The sequence below is a fragment of the Corvus brachyrhynchos genome, unplaced genomic scaffold (genome assembly GCF_000691975.1).
Source record: "Corvus brachyrhynchos isolate BGI_N302 unplaced genomic scaffold, ASM69197v1 scaffold215, whole genome shotgun sequence".
Classification (NCBI taxonomy): domain Eukaryota; kingdom Metazoa; phylum Chordata; class Aves; order Passeriformes; family Corvidae; genus Corvus; species Corvus brachyrhynchos.
Genome location: NW_008237887.1, coordinates 384,078 through 402,522, shown reverse-complemented (window position 1 = coordinate 402,522; position 18,445 = coordinate 384,078). Strand labels below are relative to the sequence as shown.

At 46.0% G+C, this 18,445-nt stretch overlaps 1 protein-coding gene across 1 annotated transcript in view; it reads left to right on the top strand.

The window, feature by feature from the left end:
• SPEN (spen family transcriptional repressor) overlaps positions 1–18,445 on the top strand; it is a 65,805-nt gene that overhangs the window by 40,396 nt on the left and 6,964 nt on the right. The window contains exons 4-11 of the mRNA XM_017732697.1: positions 2,248–2,408; positions 3,596–3,796; positions 4,578–4,729; positions 7,231–7,356; positions 7,923–8,036; positions 9,167–9,280; positions 10,829–10,929; positions 13,532–18,443. Of these exons, the coding sequence (XP_017588186.1) occupies positions 2,248–2,408; positions 3,596–3,796; positions 4,578–4,729; positions 7,231–7,356; positions 7,923–8,036; positions 9,167–9,280; positions 10,829–10,929; positions 13,532–18,443 (5,881 nt within the window). The remainder of the gene's footprint in view (positions 1–2,247; positions 2,409–3,595; positions 3,797–4,577; positions 4,730–7,230; positions 7,357–7,922; positions 8,037–9,166; positions 9,281–10,828; positions 10,930–13,531; positions 18,444–18,445) is intronic.

Here is an 18,445-nt window from a genome sequence, read left to right as displayed (position 1 = left end):
GCTGAACCACGTGGAGCTGCTGTCAGCTTGGGAATTATTTTCAGTTTCTCCCCACACACATCCTTTGCCCTATATTTGTGTGTTTAAAGAAGTTTCTCTATTCTTTGCCAATTTATTTCCCAGTAGCAGGCGATGGATGGCTGATGGCCCTGTTCATGTGGAGTTGGGTTTGTCCTTTTCCCAAAATGCTGTAGAGAAGAACTTCAGTTTGGTGTGGATTTGAGGTGATTTAGTGGAAATGCAGGAGGCAGAGGGAGTGGGATAAAGATGAGGAGGAAATGCTGCACTCTTCACTTGCAGTGATTAAATAGTTCATTAATGAAGAGGGCACAAAAGGAGGGTCCGCAGGTGAGACAGAAATAAAGGCAGTTTAGCAATTTAGCAGAAAAATGAGGCTGTGAAGGGACATCTTGATGGTGGGAGATTCGTTGCTGGGAAACACAAGGGACTGTAGCTGGGAAGGGAAATGTTATTTATTATCCATGAAGTGAGAGGTTGGGTGGTGCAGGGCAGCTGCCCTTGGGAAGAGCAGGGCAGGAGGAAGGGCTCAGTTTTTCACTCGTTCCTGGCATGGCTTTATTTTCACTCCTCTTCCAAAGCAATGCTGAACTTCCTCCTCCGGGGCTGGAGGAGTAGGAGGAGAATGTGTGGGAAAGGCACCAACGTGTGAAGTGGCTTGATGGGATGGGAGGGCTGTAATGAGAGGGTGAGACCGGCAGCCGAGTTTCTCATGTTTATTACTTCTGCATTTTTGACCTTTTTTGTTGTGTTTTATTTTGGTCTGGCCTGTTTTTATATCCTTCTTGGATTGTTTGTAAGTATTTTGGGACAGAGATTGTCTTCCCTTCTGCGCCTCCAAATATAATGGGGACAGAGCCCAAGGGCTTTTGGGAATGTGCCACAGTGCTCGTTGCACCAAGATGTTCAGAAAGAAAACCAGGTTTTCTGAACATTTGAATAAAAACACCCACAAAAAAAGTAGTAGAAGAGCTCACAAAATCAAATCTTGGAAATTATTAGAAATCTGAAATGGTTTCTCTGAAAAAAGTAATGGAAAAGTTAAGTGGTTTAATGGCAAGAAGGTTTGTAAGAAGGATATGAAATATTTAAGATAAGAAAAAGATAAACTTGCCTATCGTTTTTCTAATACAATGTGGAGAGGAACATAAAAATTCAATCAAGCAGCAAATTTCAGACTGACAGGGTTATTTTAGTACGTGGCACATCTCCCCCCCGCTCCAGCCTCCGAGTTAAAATTCCAGCAGAATTTTTTCGAAGGCTGCTCATGTAATGGAGAACGAGAGTCTCTGGGGTTATGTCAGACAAAATTATTTTTAGCGCTGTTCTGAGCCCTCGTGCCTCGGGGAAGAAATGAGCCACTGAAGCAAGATGACGTGTCCCCACTGGGCAAGCTTTAATAACATTATATTCTCTCTATTTCTGCCTCTCCTCGAAGCATCGAACGATCCCGAGTCCGTGGATTAGATTGACTCCCTCCGTGATCTAACATGCAAATCCTCTTCCACTGTAATTATTATTTATAAAAGGCGTTCTTGGGTCTGAATTCTTCATATCCTGAAGTTGGAGGTTGAGGCTCAGCCTGGAAATAGTGTTTGCTGGTTCATAGAAAATCCCAGAGTGGTTTGGGCTGGAAGGGATCTTAAAGATCATCTTGTTCTACCCCAAGCCGTGGGCTGGGACAGGGTCATGGACATCCCCATCTATCCAGGTTATTCCCAAGCAGTTGACCAAAATACTTGCCATGATTTTCACACGTGGTCTCTTTGGAGTACAGGCCTTTTGAGGAAAGATGCCTGAGAGCACAATAATATTTCTTTTCTGTACATGAGAGTGCTGGGAGGGATTTTGAGGCTTTGTCAGACCTGTGCATCGTCCCTGTATTTTTCCAGTCTTCCCACACAGTTCCTGAGCTGGTCCAACATTGCATTACACTTAATTAAATCTCCACCATTGTCAGGGCGTGTAACAGGATCTTGCTGACATTTTACCCATATTCCACTTCCCTGCCTGTCTCCTCTGAGGGCTTTGGAGGGGAATATTTGTAGAAAGACTCTTAAATTCCTGTGAATAACTGGGCTGCAGCGTGGAAACAGAATCAGGCACAAAAGGGAGGAAGACCTGTAGACGAGCCGAAACTCTGGTATTTTCCTTTTTTAATAAAAGAACCATTTCCCGGGTGACTCCACTCCATGCACTCACCTGTCCTACCCTCCATGCCGTTCCCAGCAGTGACTCCAGCAGCAGCTCGAGCGACGAGTCCCCGGCACGCTCGGTGCAGTCGACAGCCGTCCCCGCACCCGCGTCCCAGCTGCTCCCATCGCTGGAGAAGGATGAGCCCCGGAAGAGTTTTGGGATCAAGGTTCAAAATCTTCCAGTGCGCTCAACAGGTAAATTCCCTCGGAAGGGGGAACAGGGGAAAAAAGGGAGGGGACTGGTTGAGTAACCTGTACTGAGTGACACGCAGCAGCCACGTGCGGCCTCCGAGGACCGGATTCTCTCCCTGCTTCTGCCTCAGTTCTTGTGTGACAGTGGGAAAATTGCTTAATTAGTGACCATCTGTGAGAAACCCTGCTGCTCCCAGCTCCAAGTATTGGGCATTTCCAGGCCCTGGAACTGGTGCTTCCAAACAGTAATGTGGGCTTTCCCAGGGAGAAAACTGACACATCTCCATTTTTTAACTTAATACTTCAGTTGTTTAACCTCACCTCTCACCCTTCAATTTCTTTTTTAATCCAAAAAGTTGAGGGTTTTCTGTTGCAGTTTGGGTGCTTTAAAACACCCCTAAGCATATTTGTAAAGGCAATGGATATTGCATGGAAAATAACCCAGGAAACCATGTGCTGAGGAGCGCCCATGATCACTCCCTGTTCCCTGTGCTGAGCACAGGAGAGATCCCACAGGAAAAACCAGCATGGGATCAGTTGTGAAACAGTTTTAATGAAATTCATGGATGCAAAAGCACTGGCTGAGCTAAAATAGTATCTGTTAATCTTGTGAGCAGAGTACCTCATGTGTTGGTATCTTCCAGTAGATTTAATGCCTGTCATATTCCTTGAAAGGACACAATGCTGAGGTCAATACCCCACGAATCCCAGACAGATTGTGTGGGCTTGAGTCAGATTCCACAAAATCTGATGAATCTGCCTGGTTATATTTCTGAATTGACTGGACTGAACACTCTATGACTCCAGCCTCCATTCCAGACACCTCATCCCAGCTGTGCGCAGTATTGCTGTGGGTATTTTAATAAAGTATCCCTGTTTATTTCTTCTTCACATGGAACTGGGTGTCTCTTAGAAGCAATAACCATCCACCACCAGCTTTAGCCATGTAAAACCTTGTATGTGTAGTTTCTTGAGTTTAAAAATCCAGGCAAAGAGAAAGATCAGCCAGAAGCTTTGGACATTGGCAAAATTAACATCCCAAATTAAAAAGGGCGCTTGTGTGAGCACCGAGTTAAGTGGGATGAAGTCACATTTGAGAAGGACAGTCAGAGTTCTTCATGTCTTTTATGGTGCTGCTGAGTCAGTAGAAGCTATGTTTCTGCAGTACTAATGTTTACTTGTTGGTTTAGATACAAGCCTTAAAGATGGACTTTTCCACGAATTCAAGAAGTATGGGAAGGTGACGTCAGTGCAGATCCACGGCGCGTCCGAGGAACGGTATGGCCTGGTGTTCTTCCGGCAGCAGGAGGACCAGGAGAAAGCACTAAATGCCTCCAAAGGAAAGCTTTTCTTTGGCATGCAGATTGAAGTCACGGCCTGGATAGGACCAGGTAAGGTCCATGCCCTTCTCCCATGGGACGGCTCTGGGTGTGTTCAGGAGCTGTCGTAAAGAGGCAGAATAGAAGTAGGAAACATGTTTTAAAGAAACTGGGAAAAATGCCACAATAAATTCCAGAGCAAAAAGAGTGGATGCTCTTGGATCAAACAGCAAGAGAGTTCCAGTCTTAAGCCTCAGAGAAGGAAAGCTGCCATCCTCCCAAACAGTGGGATCCGCTGGAAGGAACGATCTCATCTACACGTCTCAGTGGAGCAGCTGCCAGTGGGTGGTGTGAGCACAGCACTGAGTCCTCCCAGCCTCGTTTTGTCTCCTTTTAATTAAAACAGCCAACGAGTGCTGCGTTTTGAGCAGCACAGCCCACGTGACCAACCAGTGAGAGCTGCAGCCCTGAGCATGTGGTGAAGTTCTCAGACTGCACTTCAGTGGCTTCTTTAAAAATTGATTCCTGAAAACAAACTCCTGCCACGTGCTCTTCCCCAAGTGCAGGGAGGCCTTACTGGAATTCGTGCACTCAAACGTTGATACTTGTTAAGAGTAAATTTCCAGAGAAGCAGTTGAAAGATGCAGCTCCCTTTCACCTGAGGATGCCGGATTCCTCAGTGGAATATAAAGATTCCAAATCCCACATAAATAACAAGTCATGGGTGCAGTACTGGGTGTTTTTCTCAAAGACAGTGCTTATTACTCTTGTTCAGATCAAGAAGGAGACCTGAATAAACCAACATGAACCAAATCTCCAGTCATTACAAATTTCCTGCTCTCTTTTGTCCTAGAAACCGAAAGTGAGAATGAATTTCGTCCTTTGGATGAAAGGATAGATGAGTTTCACCCAAAAGCAACGAGAACTCTGTTCATTGGCAACCTGGAAAAAACAACCACCTACCACGACCTTCGCAACATCTTCCAGCGCTTCGGGGGAATAGTGGTATGTGACTTGTGTCCTGTGTGGGGTGGCAGTGCCCCCCCTTCTGTACAGACCTGTGAAATGCTGTGAGTGGTGCTAAGTCTGTCAACGACAGATAATTCAGTCTTTCTGTAGTAATCTGAGTCATTCTTGTTGGAATATACCTGAAAGCTTTTCTTTGTATTCGGAGTTCAGCATATGAATGTTGAGGGGTAATTTAGCAGGAAGAACAGTCCTAGGAGTGTTTACAACAAATGTCTCTCCTGGTAATTCTCCCCTGGTAGTGCCAAAGCTGACTGGGTAGTTGGGATGTAAAATGTGCCAGGTGATGTTTTCATGTTGACTCCTACAGCTGTGGGAATCTGAGTTTCCTGTTGATTCCTGGAACAAAGGGCTTGGTCAGTGTGTGTGGAAGCAGCCCCTGTGCCCAGGCAGAGGAGATTGGAGCAGATGGATCAGTGATGGCACATGGGGGATTTGGGTTTTCAGCTGAGGGGGAGTATCTGGATGAGGGAGAGCAGCCCCCTCTCCTCTGCTCATGACTTTCTATCAATTCACGTCAATGTTATATTTAAGGGGAATTTTCCATTAAAGTGGTGCAACTCTCCAATGAATTTTAATTAATTTTTACAAGGGCATGGAGTGACAGGACGAACCTTAAGCTGAAGGAGGGCAGGGTTAGATGGGATATTGGGAAGGAGTTGTTCCCTGTGAGGGTGGGGAGGCCCTGGCACAGGGTGCCCAGAGCAGCTGTGGCTGCCCCTGGATCCCTGGCAGTGTCCAAGGCCAGGCTGGACGGGGCTTGGAGCAGCCTGGGACAGTGGAAGGTGTCCCTGCCCATGGCAGAGGTGGAACTGGATGAGCTTTAAGGACCCTTCAAACCCAAACCATTCTGGGATTCATTCTGTGATTCCTGTTGAGTCTGGGCTTCAGATGGTCCATGTTCTCTGTGTCAGCTGTGGGTGCTTGTGAACGTGCTGTGCCTTCTTCACTCTGCTCTGACGTGTTCTTATCACTGCAGATGAATCAGTCACACACACCAGGAGCCCCATCCCTGCTACCCCCCAAAAGAAGGGGAGGTTGCTTCCATGTACAATGTGGACAAATATAAAATCCTCGTTTTATGATGTCTGGCAGCCCTTGTGTATCCAGCCTCTGCTCTGTCCTTGACATCAGTAGTGATTTATGAATTCGTGCCATGTCTGTGGCTTGAACCCTTTTCCAGTGTTAGAGCAGCAGAGCTCTCCTGATAAAGATGCTTATCAGTGGTAGTGTAAATTGGCTTTTGTGTGCTGTGGTGCTCCCTGTCAGCATTATTAATGGCTCAGAATTGGGAGGCAGCGCTGCCTCGCTGTTTCCAGGAAAACTTGCAAGCTCAGGTGCAGAAGGGACCAGCTTTATAACCTTTCTGAGGGGTAATGAGCACAATAATGATATTTTATTTGTCTGTCACAAGGAATTGCTTGCCCAGGGTGAGTGGTCAAGTATAATTTGCCGTGGTTGCAATCATGCTACTTCAGACACTTGGAAGTGTAGTTTTCTATTAATATTCCACTTAAATCATTAGGCCAGGGCTGTAGGAGTCTAATAGTTGTGTAAATCTCCCTGTTTACCTCTGTTTTCCCAGATAAAGAGCTCTTGGGTGAGACCGTATCAAACTGCTGCCTTGTCCCTAAATTTATTAACCATGAAATTAGCCTGTCCTGGATGTTGGAACATTTGTGCTCAGATCCATGTGTGGCTCACAAAGGCAGCTCCTTCTATTCCAACAAATAAAGCCAAACCTTCCACCTCCTATTTTCAGCTCAGAGTGAATCATAATATCATGAGTTTATTCAGAGGCTTTGGGTACATTTCCAGTGCTAGTGCTGAGCTTGTTTGTTAACCAAATGTCAGCTCCTGACTTGCTGGGTTTTTTAAAATAGATTAAAATCAGCCTTTATTTGGCTTTGTGAGCCTCTGGCTGTACTTGTGAATGGGCCCGTGGTGGCTTGGTTTTAAAGAGGAACAGCGACTGAAGTTGAGGATCTTTTTTGCCTTTGCCCTGTACCAGGCTGGTTCAAGGGATGAGTCCGGCATCACTTTGTGTTTCTAGGAACAGGATGGATCATGTTTATTTGGAAAAGAAGCCCTGCTTGGCTCAGAGATGAGGATCAGAGCAGGTTGTTTTCTCTTGAGCCTTTGTGACCAAAAATTAATCTCTATTTCTTTGATCCTGAATTGTCTCTTCTTGATACAGTATTAACAGCCTAAAGCTGGTGTTTGTTGACCAGGTCAGGCTTAGTTCTGTGGGCTTGGATTTTAAGTCTGCGTGATGAAGAGCTTTCCCTGCTCCATAAGGATTTGGTTTTGAGATGCAGCAGAACAGCGAAGTTTTAACTGCCCGCTATTGTTTAAATCCTCTCTCTGAAGCAAATATTAGTTAAAGAGCTTGCTGTGCCACATGCCCCTGAAAAAAACAAGTCCTCTTAGATGAGATTGACTGCTGACTGTGGGTTGTTGTGTTTTGTGCTTGTCCCCAGGACATCGACATTAAGAAGGTGAACGGTGTCCCTCAGTACGCGTTCCTGCAGTACTGCGACATCGCCAGCGTGTGCAAAGCCATTAAGAAGATGGATGGGGAATATCTCGGAAATAACCGGCTCAAGGTAAAGAAATCCTCCCCTGGACTGTATCCTTCTTGTTCCTTCCATTGCCGCATCGTGGGATGTTTTGCAGCACCATAGTTTATGGAAGTAAGATGATTTTTAATGTGAGATCCTATCAGAGCATGATGGTTTCAACCACCACCTAACTGGGATTAATCAGCATTTTTCTTGGCTCTGTCCACACGGAACCCTGGGATTGAGCACTCGGAGACTGACATTCCCTGGCCTGGAAGGGCCACGTCTGGCAAGGCTGTGCTGGGAATCCATTCCACTCCCCATGGCAAACGGGGCCTGTCAGGCCCCAGAGCTGTCAACCTGTCACTTCTCAGACATTCAAACTGTAGAAGAACCCAATGTTGTCAAACACTCTATTTGTTTAAACAAGCAGAATTATTTTCATTAATTGCTCTTTGATTTTTGTCTTGCACCTGCACCAGATGCTAATTTTAGAAAATCCATACAAACAACAGCTTTCTCCAAATAAGTCTTTCATTAGGCAGGCTCTGTTCAGTGAGTTTTAACCCTTGTGCGCTGTACTGATGGAAGTTTTGCCCTTTTGTGTCCAGCTGGGTTTTGGGAAGAGCATGCCTACAAACTGCGTGTGGTTAGATGGGCTTTCCACAAACGTTACGGATCAGTATCTGACCCGACATTTCTGCCGATACGGGCCTGTGGTGAAGGTAGGTGGGAGGCTTTGGCGTGTGCTTCCAAGTCGTTACTGTCTTCCTTTCTTCCCATCCTGTCCTTTCAACCCCCACTGTCCAGGGCTTTATAGCTCAGGTAGAAAAAATTCTCTCTGGGGTGGAATTTGGTTGACAGGGCTCTGTCAGCATAGACAGCAACCAAAACCAAGTATTTTGAGTGAGCCGAGATGTTGAGTATTGGAAACCATTTGTTGCTCTTGTGCAGTACAGTCTCTCCCCAGCAAACCTTCTTAAATGTTAGTTGGAAGAACAGCAGTCTAATTACGTAATTACTCATACTTGCTAATTACATAATTAGACATAACTATGCTTTTTTTCGTCAGACCAAGAAAAAAAGACTTTTTAAAAGCAGTCAGGACAGTCACGGTGCCAAAAGTACATGGAAAAAGAGAGAAAGTCAACAATGGTGCAACACACCCATGTCATGCAGCGGGAGCCTCTCCCATGCAAGTGATTTATCACGTGCTTAAACTCCAGTGTGGGAGTTGTCCTGTGTATTTTTATTGGACATGGATGTGCTTAAAATTAAGCAATGTGTGTAAATCTTTGCAGGATCAGGGTCTGGCATCCCCAAAGGATTTTTGTGGGTTTGTGTTGCAGCTTTGACATTCTTTATTGTAGCTGTTGTTGCTTGAATAATACATTTATGCTACTAAAGGAAGGCAATATTTGGAAATTGGGCATTTAGCAACTGGTGAGTGGTACTGCAGATTGATAACAAAAGCTGGTTCCACTTTGGGATTAACTGTTCCCTTTACCTTTTTTCCCCCCTAAAACACATTGGAAATTAGAAAAAAAAAAAAAAAACTTAACAAATACTACAAAACTCAGTCAACAAAGAAAAAAATATTCAAAGTAAAATACAGAAAAACAAAATAAAGGCATAATATACCTCAAGCCACAATATCCACAATTCAAAGCAGTCCCGTGTCCTTTTATTGTCTCTTCATTCCAATATGCCTCATCAGAAAAGCCTGGAAATTCACCTTGCTAAAAATTATTTCCTTCCTGGTATCCTCATGACTTAGGATTTTGTTGGGACTGACATTAAGTCCTGTGGATGAGGCTCTTATTTGGTTTTTGTTTTGTTTTTTTGTTTTTTACAGGTGGTGTTTGACCGCTTAAAAGGCATGGCCCTGGTTCTCTACAATGAGATTGAATATGCACAAGCAGCTGTAAAAGAGACCAAGGGGAGGAAAATCGGTGGGAATAAAATTAAGGTGTGCAGAATGACCTCCAAACTAAAGCAAAACAGGCAAAAAAAGAGGAACAAATTGTGTTCAGGCCTTCCCCCTTAAATGCTGGCAGTGCAGACTGCCAGGCTCAAGGAATACTTGGCGGGACACACACGTCCCACATATCAAAGGCTTAAATTATATTTTTATACTCGGCTTATCAAGATGTCAGGGAATCCTGAACTGTTACTTATAAAGCCTTTTCCAGTATTCTGCCGTTTGTTTCGCTGAACTTGTCTCTCTGAGCTCCTGAGTGTTGGTGTCCGTGTCACTGCCTCGTTTACCCCAATCCAAGGCAAACTTTTGTCTGTTTTCGTATTAAAAAAGGGAAGTCTGAAGGTGTGAGTTCCTCCAGGAAAACACATGGCTGTGTTCCAGCTGCCCCATGCTGATGTCCAGGCTCTGGGGTACAGTAACCTCAACATGCAGTCATGGAATCAGGGAATGGTTTGGGTTGGAAAAGACCTTAAAGATCATCTCGTCCTTCCTTGCAACAGATTTTAAACAATAATGGAAAACACTACTTAAAATACACAGAAAATATTTTTCTTCCTGGAGCAACACTTAACATTTCCAGGAGTATCTTGGATTTGGGTGAATGTGGTGATACCTGTTCTGACTGTCCCATCAGCCCCACTAACTGGGGACGTGAGGTGTCAGCCAACCCTTTGAATTATCTTCCTCCTTCTCCTTTCTCCTCTCCTAAAGAGTAGGCAGTGATGTCAGGCATGATCTCAACAGCTTCCCACCTCACCCAGGGCTGAAAGTTGGATATCCTGTAGTTTCTGAGCATGGTGTTGGATAGCAGTCACCTTCCTCTGCAGGAAAGCATGTGGTCCCCAAAAAGTTTCCCATCTTGTGTGGGTCTTGTTGCTTAATGATTTTGGAATAAGCAACACCCCCAATGTGTGTCTGTGCCCCATTGCTGTGGTTACACACAGGATGATTTAAAAAATAACAGGAACTGGAATGTTAAAAATACTGCATTATGTGGCGTACACGTAATGAAATCCATTCTAATCCTTCATTTCTTGCACTACACCATTAGCGTCTTAGTATTGTCATCCTTGGCTAGAAAACACCAACTCTTGGAGTAGCTGGAACAGGGAGCTGCAGTTCAGGAGGCTTGGTTCTTTCCCTGCTCTATAACCCCGGGCAAACACTGTGGAGTCCGGAATAGATTGATAATCCTGACCTTCTGTAGCACTGCCCTGAGATAAAAGAGACTTTGGAACTGTCCTGGCATTAAAAACATCAATACCACGATAATAATGTGTATTTTTCCTGCTGCTTTGCCCAACAGAAGCCTCTGGGCTGGCAGCTACAACAACATAGTAAGGAGGTAGTTACACAGCTCCACTGAGAAAGATCTTTATTCCTGGGGATGTGCAGGGCCACAATTGGGAAGTGTTTGACATTTTTAATTAAATTTTACCCCCATTTTCAGATCTGCTCCCACCTTCAGCAGACAGGGAAATGTTGGCAGAATGGGATGTTTCTGTGACTGAATGTGATTTCCCCTTTCTTTTTCAGGTGGACTTTGCAAATCGGGAGAGTCAGTTGGCGTTTTATCATTCCATGGAGAAAACGGGTCAAGATATCAGAGACTTCTATGAAATGCTGGCAGAAAGAAGGCATGTACCAATATATTTATTAAATGTTTTGTTTTCCAACATCACCTTACACAATCCTTTTACAGTCATTGTCCTCATCATCTTACAATCAAACTTTCTTCAGGCCATAATTCTTAAACAAGTTTTTGTTCCTCTCAACTTTATCCTTATTTTTAAAGTTTTACTAAAAACACCTCTGCATTTCTAAATTTTTTTTTTTACCTTTTTTTTTTAACAAATTTATGTGATCAAACTGAAACCGTGCAGATGAGAGCAGGCAGGATCTCACACATCCGAGGCGTAGCCAGTTACTGGAATTCCTGTTCTGCTGAGGTGGAGGTTTCAGTTGTCTGCATGATCCATATTTTAGTATCCGGTTTCTCTGGTGGGTCACCAGGACACAGTTGGGAGTCATTCATCACGTCTTAGGAATGCAAAGAGCAGCTTAACTGTAACAGAGAAATGTGTGTGTTGGTGGGTGTATATAAAGTCTGATAAACTCCTGCTGCTCAGCCCTTGAGCAGAGAGTAAAATCTGATCCTCCACCTCCCTCTTCCCAACAGTTTTGTTTGTAACTTGATAAAATAAGACAATTTGAGTAAGGATGCATTTTTATTTTGAATAAAGCTGTGTCCTGTGTGGCTGCCCCTTGGCAGCAGCTGGCACCACATGCTGCACAACCACTTATTTATCCCTGCAGACCTGGCACAGAAACACTCCACATTATGGGCTTTTTTACCTCCACTGACTGAAAAAACACCCATGTTTTATTCCCTTCAGAGCCTGGCTCATTGTTAGGGCTGTGCCTTGCCCAGGAGTCAGCCCAGCGTGATGCCGATTATACCTGGGAGCTGGATAAACCCAATCATTTTTTGCAGTGAAATAGATTGGTCTGACATAATGCAAAATGAGCAGATTTAAAAGCGAGCAGGGTTTGGAAATTGGCAATCAGGATTTGCATAATGGAAATACAAGTGTGCCTTCCCCAGGCCTTGCCAGATGTTGTGATGTGCCAGCAATAAACATTTCCTCAGCACTACACCGGATTCAGGAACGAGAAGGGCGTTATTGGATGTTCTTTAGCACACAGGACTCGGGTGGGCTTGTCTTTGCCATGGAATAATCCTGAGCAGGACCTTGATTTCTGGTGTTTGGGCACACGTTAGTCTGATTTTTCTTTCTCTGTCACTCTGCTCACACAGTCATTAGGAGATCCATAGGGATAATGGATCGTGGAGCAGCAGAGCGAGTTCTGCAGTGACTCCTGTAATTCTGCAGCTTCTGGTGCCCCTCTGAGCTCCTCCTTGCAGAGGTGCTGAGATCTGCACAAACCACCTTCTCTTGGGGTTGTAGCTGGAGCCAGTCTAAACAGGACCCAAAGGAAAAAAAAAAAAAAACAGACATGAAAAAGCAAAATCCCTGATCAATATTTTTAACTTCACAGCTGCTTTTCACAACATCCCACTTCACTTGCAGGATGAGGTTTTCATCTTCCCTGTTTTGTCCCTTTTTCAATTTTGTTATTTTCTTAAAAGGTGGAAGCTGCCAGCTTTTAACATAAAACATAAACTGTGAAGCCAAATAAACCTGTGAGGAATCCCGGAATCATTTAGGTTGAAAAAGACCTCCAAGGTCATCGAGTCCAAACCTGTGACTGATCCCCTCCTTGTTAGCCAGCCCAGAGCACTGAGTGCCATGTCCAGGCCTTCCTTGGACACCTCCAGGGATGGAGACTCCAAACCTCCCTGGGCAGCCCCTTCCTATTCCTGACCACCTTTTCCATCAAGAAATTCCTCCTGATGTCCAACCTGAACCTTCTCTGGCTCAGCTTGAGGCTGTTTGCCCTTGTCCTGTCCCTTGTTCCCCGGGAGCAGAGCCCAACCCCACCTTTGTACAGAGTGTGCAGAACACTCTGTAATGGTGGGGAATCAAGAACCCCAGCTTTATTCCACCTCCCTGCCATGTTTAGTGTTACAAATGACTTATTTTTGCTGCTTGGAGGTATTGAAATAACAACATTAATTGCTTGATTTACTTTGCTGAATGACTTCACATGACCTTATAAACAACCTGATATTTGTTGACTTGGTTTTACTGTAAACAGGCAACACCAGCAAGTCACATGCAGTGAAGGAGCTAATTTGGGAATTAAAAGATCACTTGCAGGGCTTAGGATTTTTAAAGAAATGTTACCACCACTTTGCTGCTTAGTAATGGAGAGATTCCACCCCTGAATTTTGATTTTACTCAAAGGTCTCAGAAGGTCTCAGGTTCTGGATAAGGGGGTGTCTTCACCCTGCCAGCCCTGTGTGGGTGCACAGGTGCTGTGTTGGTTTTGCCTTCATTTCATGCAAGGTTTGAATTTGACAAAAACAAAGGAGTGAGGGTGGTGTAACAATGCTTGGAAGAGCTGTTGCGATATTACCCATGAAGTACATTTGGTTTGTTAAGTTAACAAAGTATTTAGTCTGCTGCACACAGATTCCTTGCCAAACCTCTTTGTGCAGCTACCTTGATGCACATAGGAAAAAAGAAAATTATTCCTTTAGATAGCAAAAAAACTGTAGTAACAGAGTACATTGGTTGAGAAGGAGAACTAGAATCTTTTTATTCTTATGTTTAGCAGAGACGAGCGAAGAGGATCCTACGAATACGCCCCTGACCGTACTTACTACGAGACCGTTCGGACCCCGGGGACGTATCCTGAAGATCCTCGGCGGGAATACCCAGCTCGGGGCAGAGAATTCTACGCCGAGTGGGATCCCTACCAAGGAGACTACTATGACCCACGATACTATGACGACCCTCGCGAGTACCGGGATTACCGGGGAGATCCGTATGAGCAGGACATCAGGGAGTACAGCTACAGGCAACGGGAGAGGGAGAGGGAGAGGGAACGGTTCGAATCTGATCGGGACAGAGACCACGAACGGAGACCGATCGAGCGGAGCCAGAGCCCGACGCATTCCCGGCGCCCGCAGAGCCCCGGAGCGTCGCCCTCACAGTCGGAGCGGCTGCAGAGTGACTCGGAGAGGAGGATTTACAGCAGGTCCTCGGATCGCAGCGGCAGCTGCAGCTCGCTGTCCCCTCCGCGATATGACAAGCTCGACAAAGCCCGTGTGGAACGATACACAAAAAACGAGAAAGTGGAGAAAGAGCGCGTTTTCGAGCAGGAGAGGGTGGACAAGGAGAAGCGCTTGGTGAGGAAGGAAAAGCCGGAAAAAATAGAAAAGGAGAAAGCAGATAAGCAGAAACGAAAAGCGAAAATCCATTCACCCAGCTCTCAGTCCTCGGAAACGGATCAGGAGAATGAGAGAGAGCCCAGCCCAGAAAAACTGAAGGGCAACAGTAAACAAAGCAAAGAGAGGGGTGACAAAGAAGGGACAGCAAAGAACCGCCTGGAACTGATGCCCTGTGTTGTGCTGACCCGTGTGAAGGAAAAGGAGGGGAAGGTGATCGATCAGCCTGCACTGGAGAAACTGAGGGCAAAGCTGGATAACGACACTCTGAAATCCCCGCTGCTCGAACAGAAAACCCAGACGTCCCAGGCTGAGCAAGCCAAGTCTGAGCAGTCTAAACTAGAACCCGTCAGAACCAAGGTACAGAAGGAGAAAGCCCTTGCCAGTCACATCGAAGTGGTGGACAAGGAGGGAAAAATGAAACCCAAAAAGCACTTGAAGACAGAGCAACCTTCTGAGGGGGCCAATGCAGTTGATTTAGACAAGTTGGAGGCTCGTAAAAGGCGTTTTGCCGATGCAAATCCGAAGCCTGACAGGCAAAAACTGGATGTAAAACGGAGTAGCCAAGATGAGGAGGATGCGCGCATGGTTTTGAAAAAGCAGCTTGATGCGACAGCGTCATCTAGAGAAGCACCAATGTTAAGGGAAGGAGAATTGGAGAGAAAACCCCTGAGGAAGGAGATGATTAAAAGGGAATCTAAAAAACTCAAACTGGAAAGACTTGTTCCCGTTACTAGTCCCAAAGAAATTCAGGACACTCTTAATGTTGGTGGGATTGGCATGCGTCCCACCCTGGATCTGCAGGCGAGGCTCATGGAGGCACCTGATGAACCTGTGGAAGTTCAGGAACTCCCTACTAAAAAACTGAACCCGGTAAAACCCCAGCATAAACAAGTACAGCTGCTGGACGAGCAGGGAACGGAGAGAGAGGACTCAAGGAAGAACTACTCCAGTCTTCCTGAAGAAACACCAGACCATAAACTTGGCCAAGAGAAAACTCAGTCGGCAGACACGGAGGAGAAAATCAGCATTGACATTGACCACACGCAGAGCTACCGGAAACAAATGGAGCAAAGTCGCAGGTTGAAACAGCAGCTGGAAATGGAGATTGCGAAGTCGGAGAAGTTTGGCAGTCCAAAGAAAGATGTTGATGAATATGAAAAGCGGAGTCTGGTTCATGAGGTGGGAAAGCCTCCACAAGATGTCACCGATGACTCTCCACCGAGTAAAAGGAAAAAGACTGACCAGTTTGACTTCGAAATCAGCACTAAGAGAGAAAGGAACTACAGAAGCTCTCGTCAGGTGAGTGAGGATTCCGAAAGGATGTCCTGTTCCCCAAGTATCAGACACTTCCCATTCCACGAGGATGAGGACACGCTCGATTCTCCAAGGTTAATGCCATTGAAGGAAACCAAAGAGTCACCTAAAATAGAAGAAAAGGGTCTTTCATACTCCAACATGACTGTGAGGGAGGACTCGCTGAAATTCAATCCTTATGATTCCAGCAGAAGGGAGCAGATGGCAGAAATGGCTAAAATAAAACTCTCTGTGCTGAGTTCTGAGGAAGACTCAAGTAGGTGGGAAACCCAAGTGAAGCAAGAGCCTGGGAGAGTCGATATCAGCTTTCCAAGCAGCATCGTGAAAAGAGACAGCATACGGAAACGGTCTGTCCGAGACCTGGAACCTGGGGAGGTGCCTTCCGATTCGGATGACGATGGCGAAAACAAGCCCCATTCCCCAAAAGCCTCGTCCTTGTTAGAGAGTTCCAGGTTGTCTTTTTTATTAAGGGACAGAGAAGAGAAGTTCCGTGAAAGAGAGGAAAGACTCCAGTCCAGTTCCTTAGAAAGAAACAAATTCTACTCTTTCGCATTGGACAAGACAATCACACCCGACACAAAGGCCTTGCTTGAAAGGGCTAAATCCCTCTCTTCCTCCAGAGAGGAAAACTGGTCCTTCCTAGACTGGGATTCAAGATTTGCTAGTTTCAGAAACAACAAAGACAAAGAGAAGGTTGACTCGGCTCCAAGACCTATTCCATCCTGGTATATGAAAAAGAAAAAAATCAGAACCGATTCCGAAGGTGGAAAACTGGATGATAAGAAAGAAGATCATAAAGAGGAGGAACAAGAGCGGCAGGAACTGTTTGCTTCTCGGTTTTTGCACAGTTCAATCTTTGAACAGGACTCCAAACGCCTGCAGCATTTAGAGAGGAAGGATGATGATCTGGACTTCATCTCCGGAAGGTTGTATGGGAGACAGTCCTCTTCCGATGGGATGAACAGCACGGCCGATTTGGTGCAAGAGCCAGTGGTTCTCTTCCACAGTAGGTTTGTTGAGCTGACACGAATGCAGCAGAAAGAAAAGGAGAAAGATCAGAAACCAAAAGAAGTGGAGAAACAGGAAGATAAAGAAAACCGGCCGAAAACACCAGAAATGGTTCCTGATAGTAAAGAAACAGAACATAAACCTTCCTCAGTTGTTGGTCCTTCTTCAGTCACCGTCCTCCCACAAGAACCCATCGCTCCCATCGCTCCTGAGAAAATAGTGAGTGACAAGGTCCTGGTGGAACCAGCTTCTGTCAAAGAAGAGAAACCTTCTGAACCTGCTGTTGCAGCAGAGGAACAAAAACCTTTTCCTGAACTCGCTGCTCCTGTCAAAATGGAGCCTCCTGAGCAAACGGAACCTTCGCCAGTTGTAGAAGCGAGTAAAGAAATTGTTGCTACAACACTGGCACCAGAGGAAGATGCTGTGGCAACAGAGCATCCTTCATACTTGGATACCAAACCTCCCACTCCTGGGGCCTCGTTTTCCGATGCAGACATCAGCGTAGATCCAGAACCTGAGACTGCCCAGCTACTTCCACCTCCGCCCAAGCTAGTTCAGAAGTCAGATGAGGCTGTGGAACCTAAAGAGGAAAATCCTCCGCCCTCTGCCAGCACCGATGCTGGTGTGAGTCAAAAGGCGGAGGCGGCTGCTGAGGTCCTGCCACCCGTTTCTGACAATGACATGGAAGTGGAACCTCCAGTTGTTGTAAAAGATAAAAAATCCTACAAGAGTAAACGGTCCAAGACTCCTGTGCAGTCGGCTGCAGCTAATGTCACGGAAAAGCCTGTCACAAGAAAGAGTGAAAGAATTGACCGTGAAAAACTGAAAAGGTCAAGCTCTCCTCGTGGGGAGACCCAGAAGCTTTCTGAATTGAAAGTGGAGGCAGAAAAGGTTTCAAGGAATGCTGCTAAATCCCCAAGTTCCGCTGCAGAGCCAGAAAACGTGGAGCTGAGCTTGCCAATAGGCCGGACCAGGCGCAGAAACGTGAGGTCGGTCTATGCTACCACAGGGGACAATGAAGGCCCATCTCCAGTGAAGGACTCCATGGAGGTCACTAGGTCCACCAGGAAAAGAGGGGAAAAGGAACCACAGGAAGCAGTGACAACTGTTCCCACAACCCCGAGGAGGGGAAGACCTCCCAAAACCCGCCGTAAGCCAGAGGAGGACATCTCTCCGATAAAGACCGAACCGGTACAACAAGAGGTGGAGGAGGCTGAAACTAAAGATACTGTGGAAGCTCCTAAACCTGCAGAGGGTTGGAGGTCTCCTAGATCCCAGAAGCTCACACACAGTCACTCATCAGCTGCTACCAGCCAACAGGGCAAGAAAGGGAAGAATGAACCGAAAGCCGATACCACGGCTGAATCCGAAGATACTGCTGAAAGAAGTGGTCAGGAATCGAGCACCAGTGACAATGGCAATAAAGCAAAGGCTGCTGAGAAAGAGCCGGCAGCAAGCGAGCAGAAACGTGATCGGAAGGAACTGGATGTGGAGAAGAACCAGCTAGAAATCCCCACAGCTGAGATCACTGAGAAGAAGCCGGTGCCAGAAAAGGTTACGAAATCCAAAAGGGGAAGGTACAAAAATACCAAAACTGTTGTTGATAAGGCATCCGTGTGTCTCAAAAATGTAGAAATACGCCTCAATGTTGATGAAGTCAAGGGCGCCTTGCGGCCCACGGAGGAGGAGGCAGAGCCAGTGGCGGTGTCACCACCCAAGATGAAGAGCCCTCCAAAAGAGGACATCCTGCCACCCCACTTCACTAAGAATGAGGTAGAAGATTCATTTCCGGAAATGGAAAAGGAGGTGATGCGGGAGCCCAAGCAGTCACCCGAGGCTGCCCAGTTAGCAAAGCAGATCGAGCTTGAGCAGGCGGTGGAGAACATTGCAAAACTCACCGAAACTCCTCCGACAATTGCTGCCTACAAAGAGCCAACAACAGATGTGGCTGAAGTCCGTCAGGAGGAGGAAGC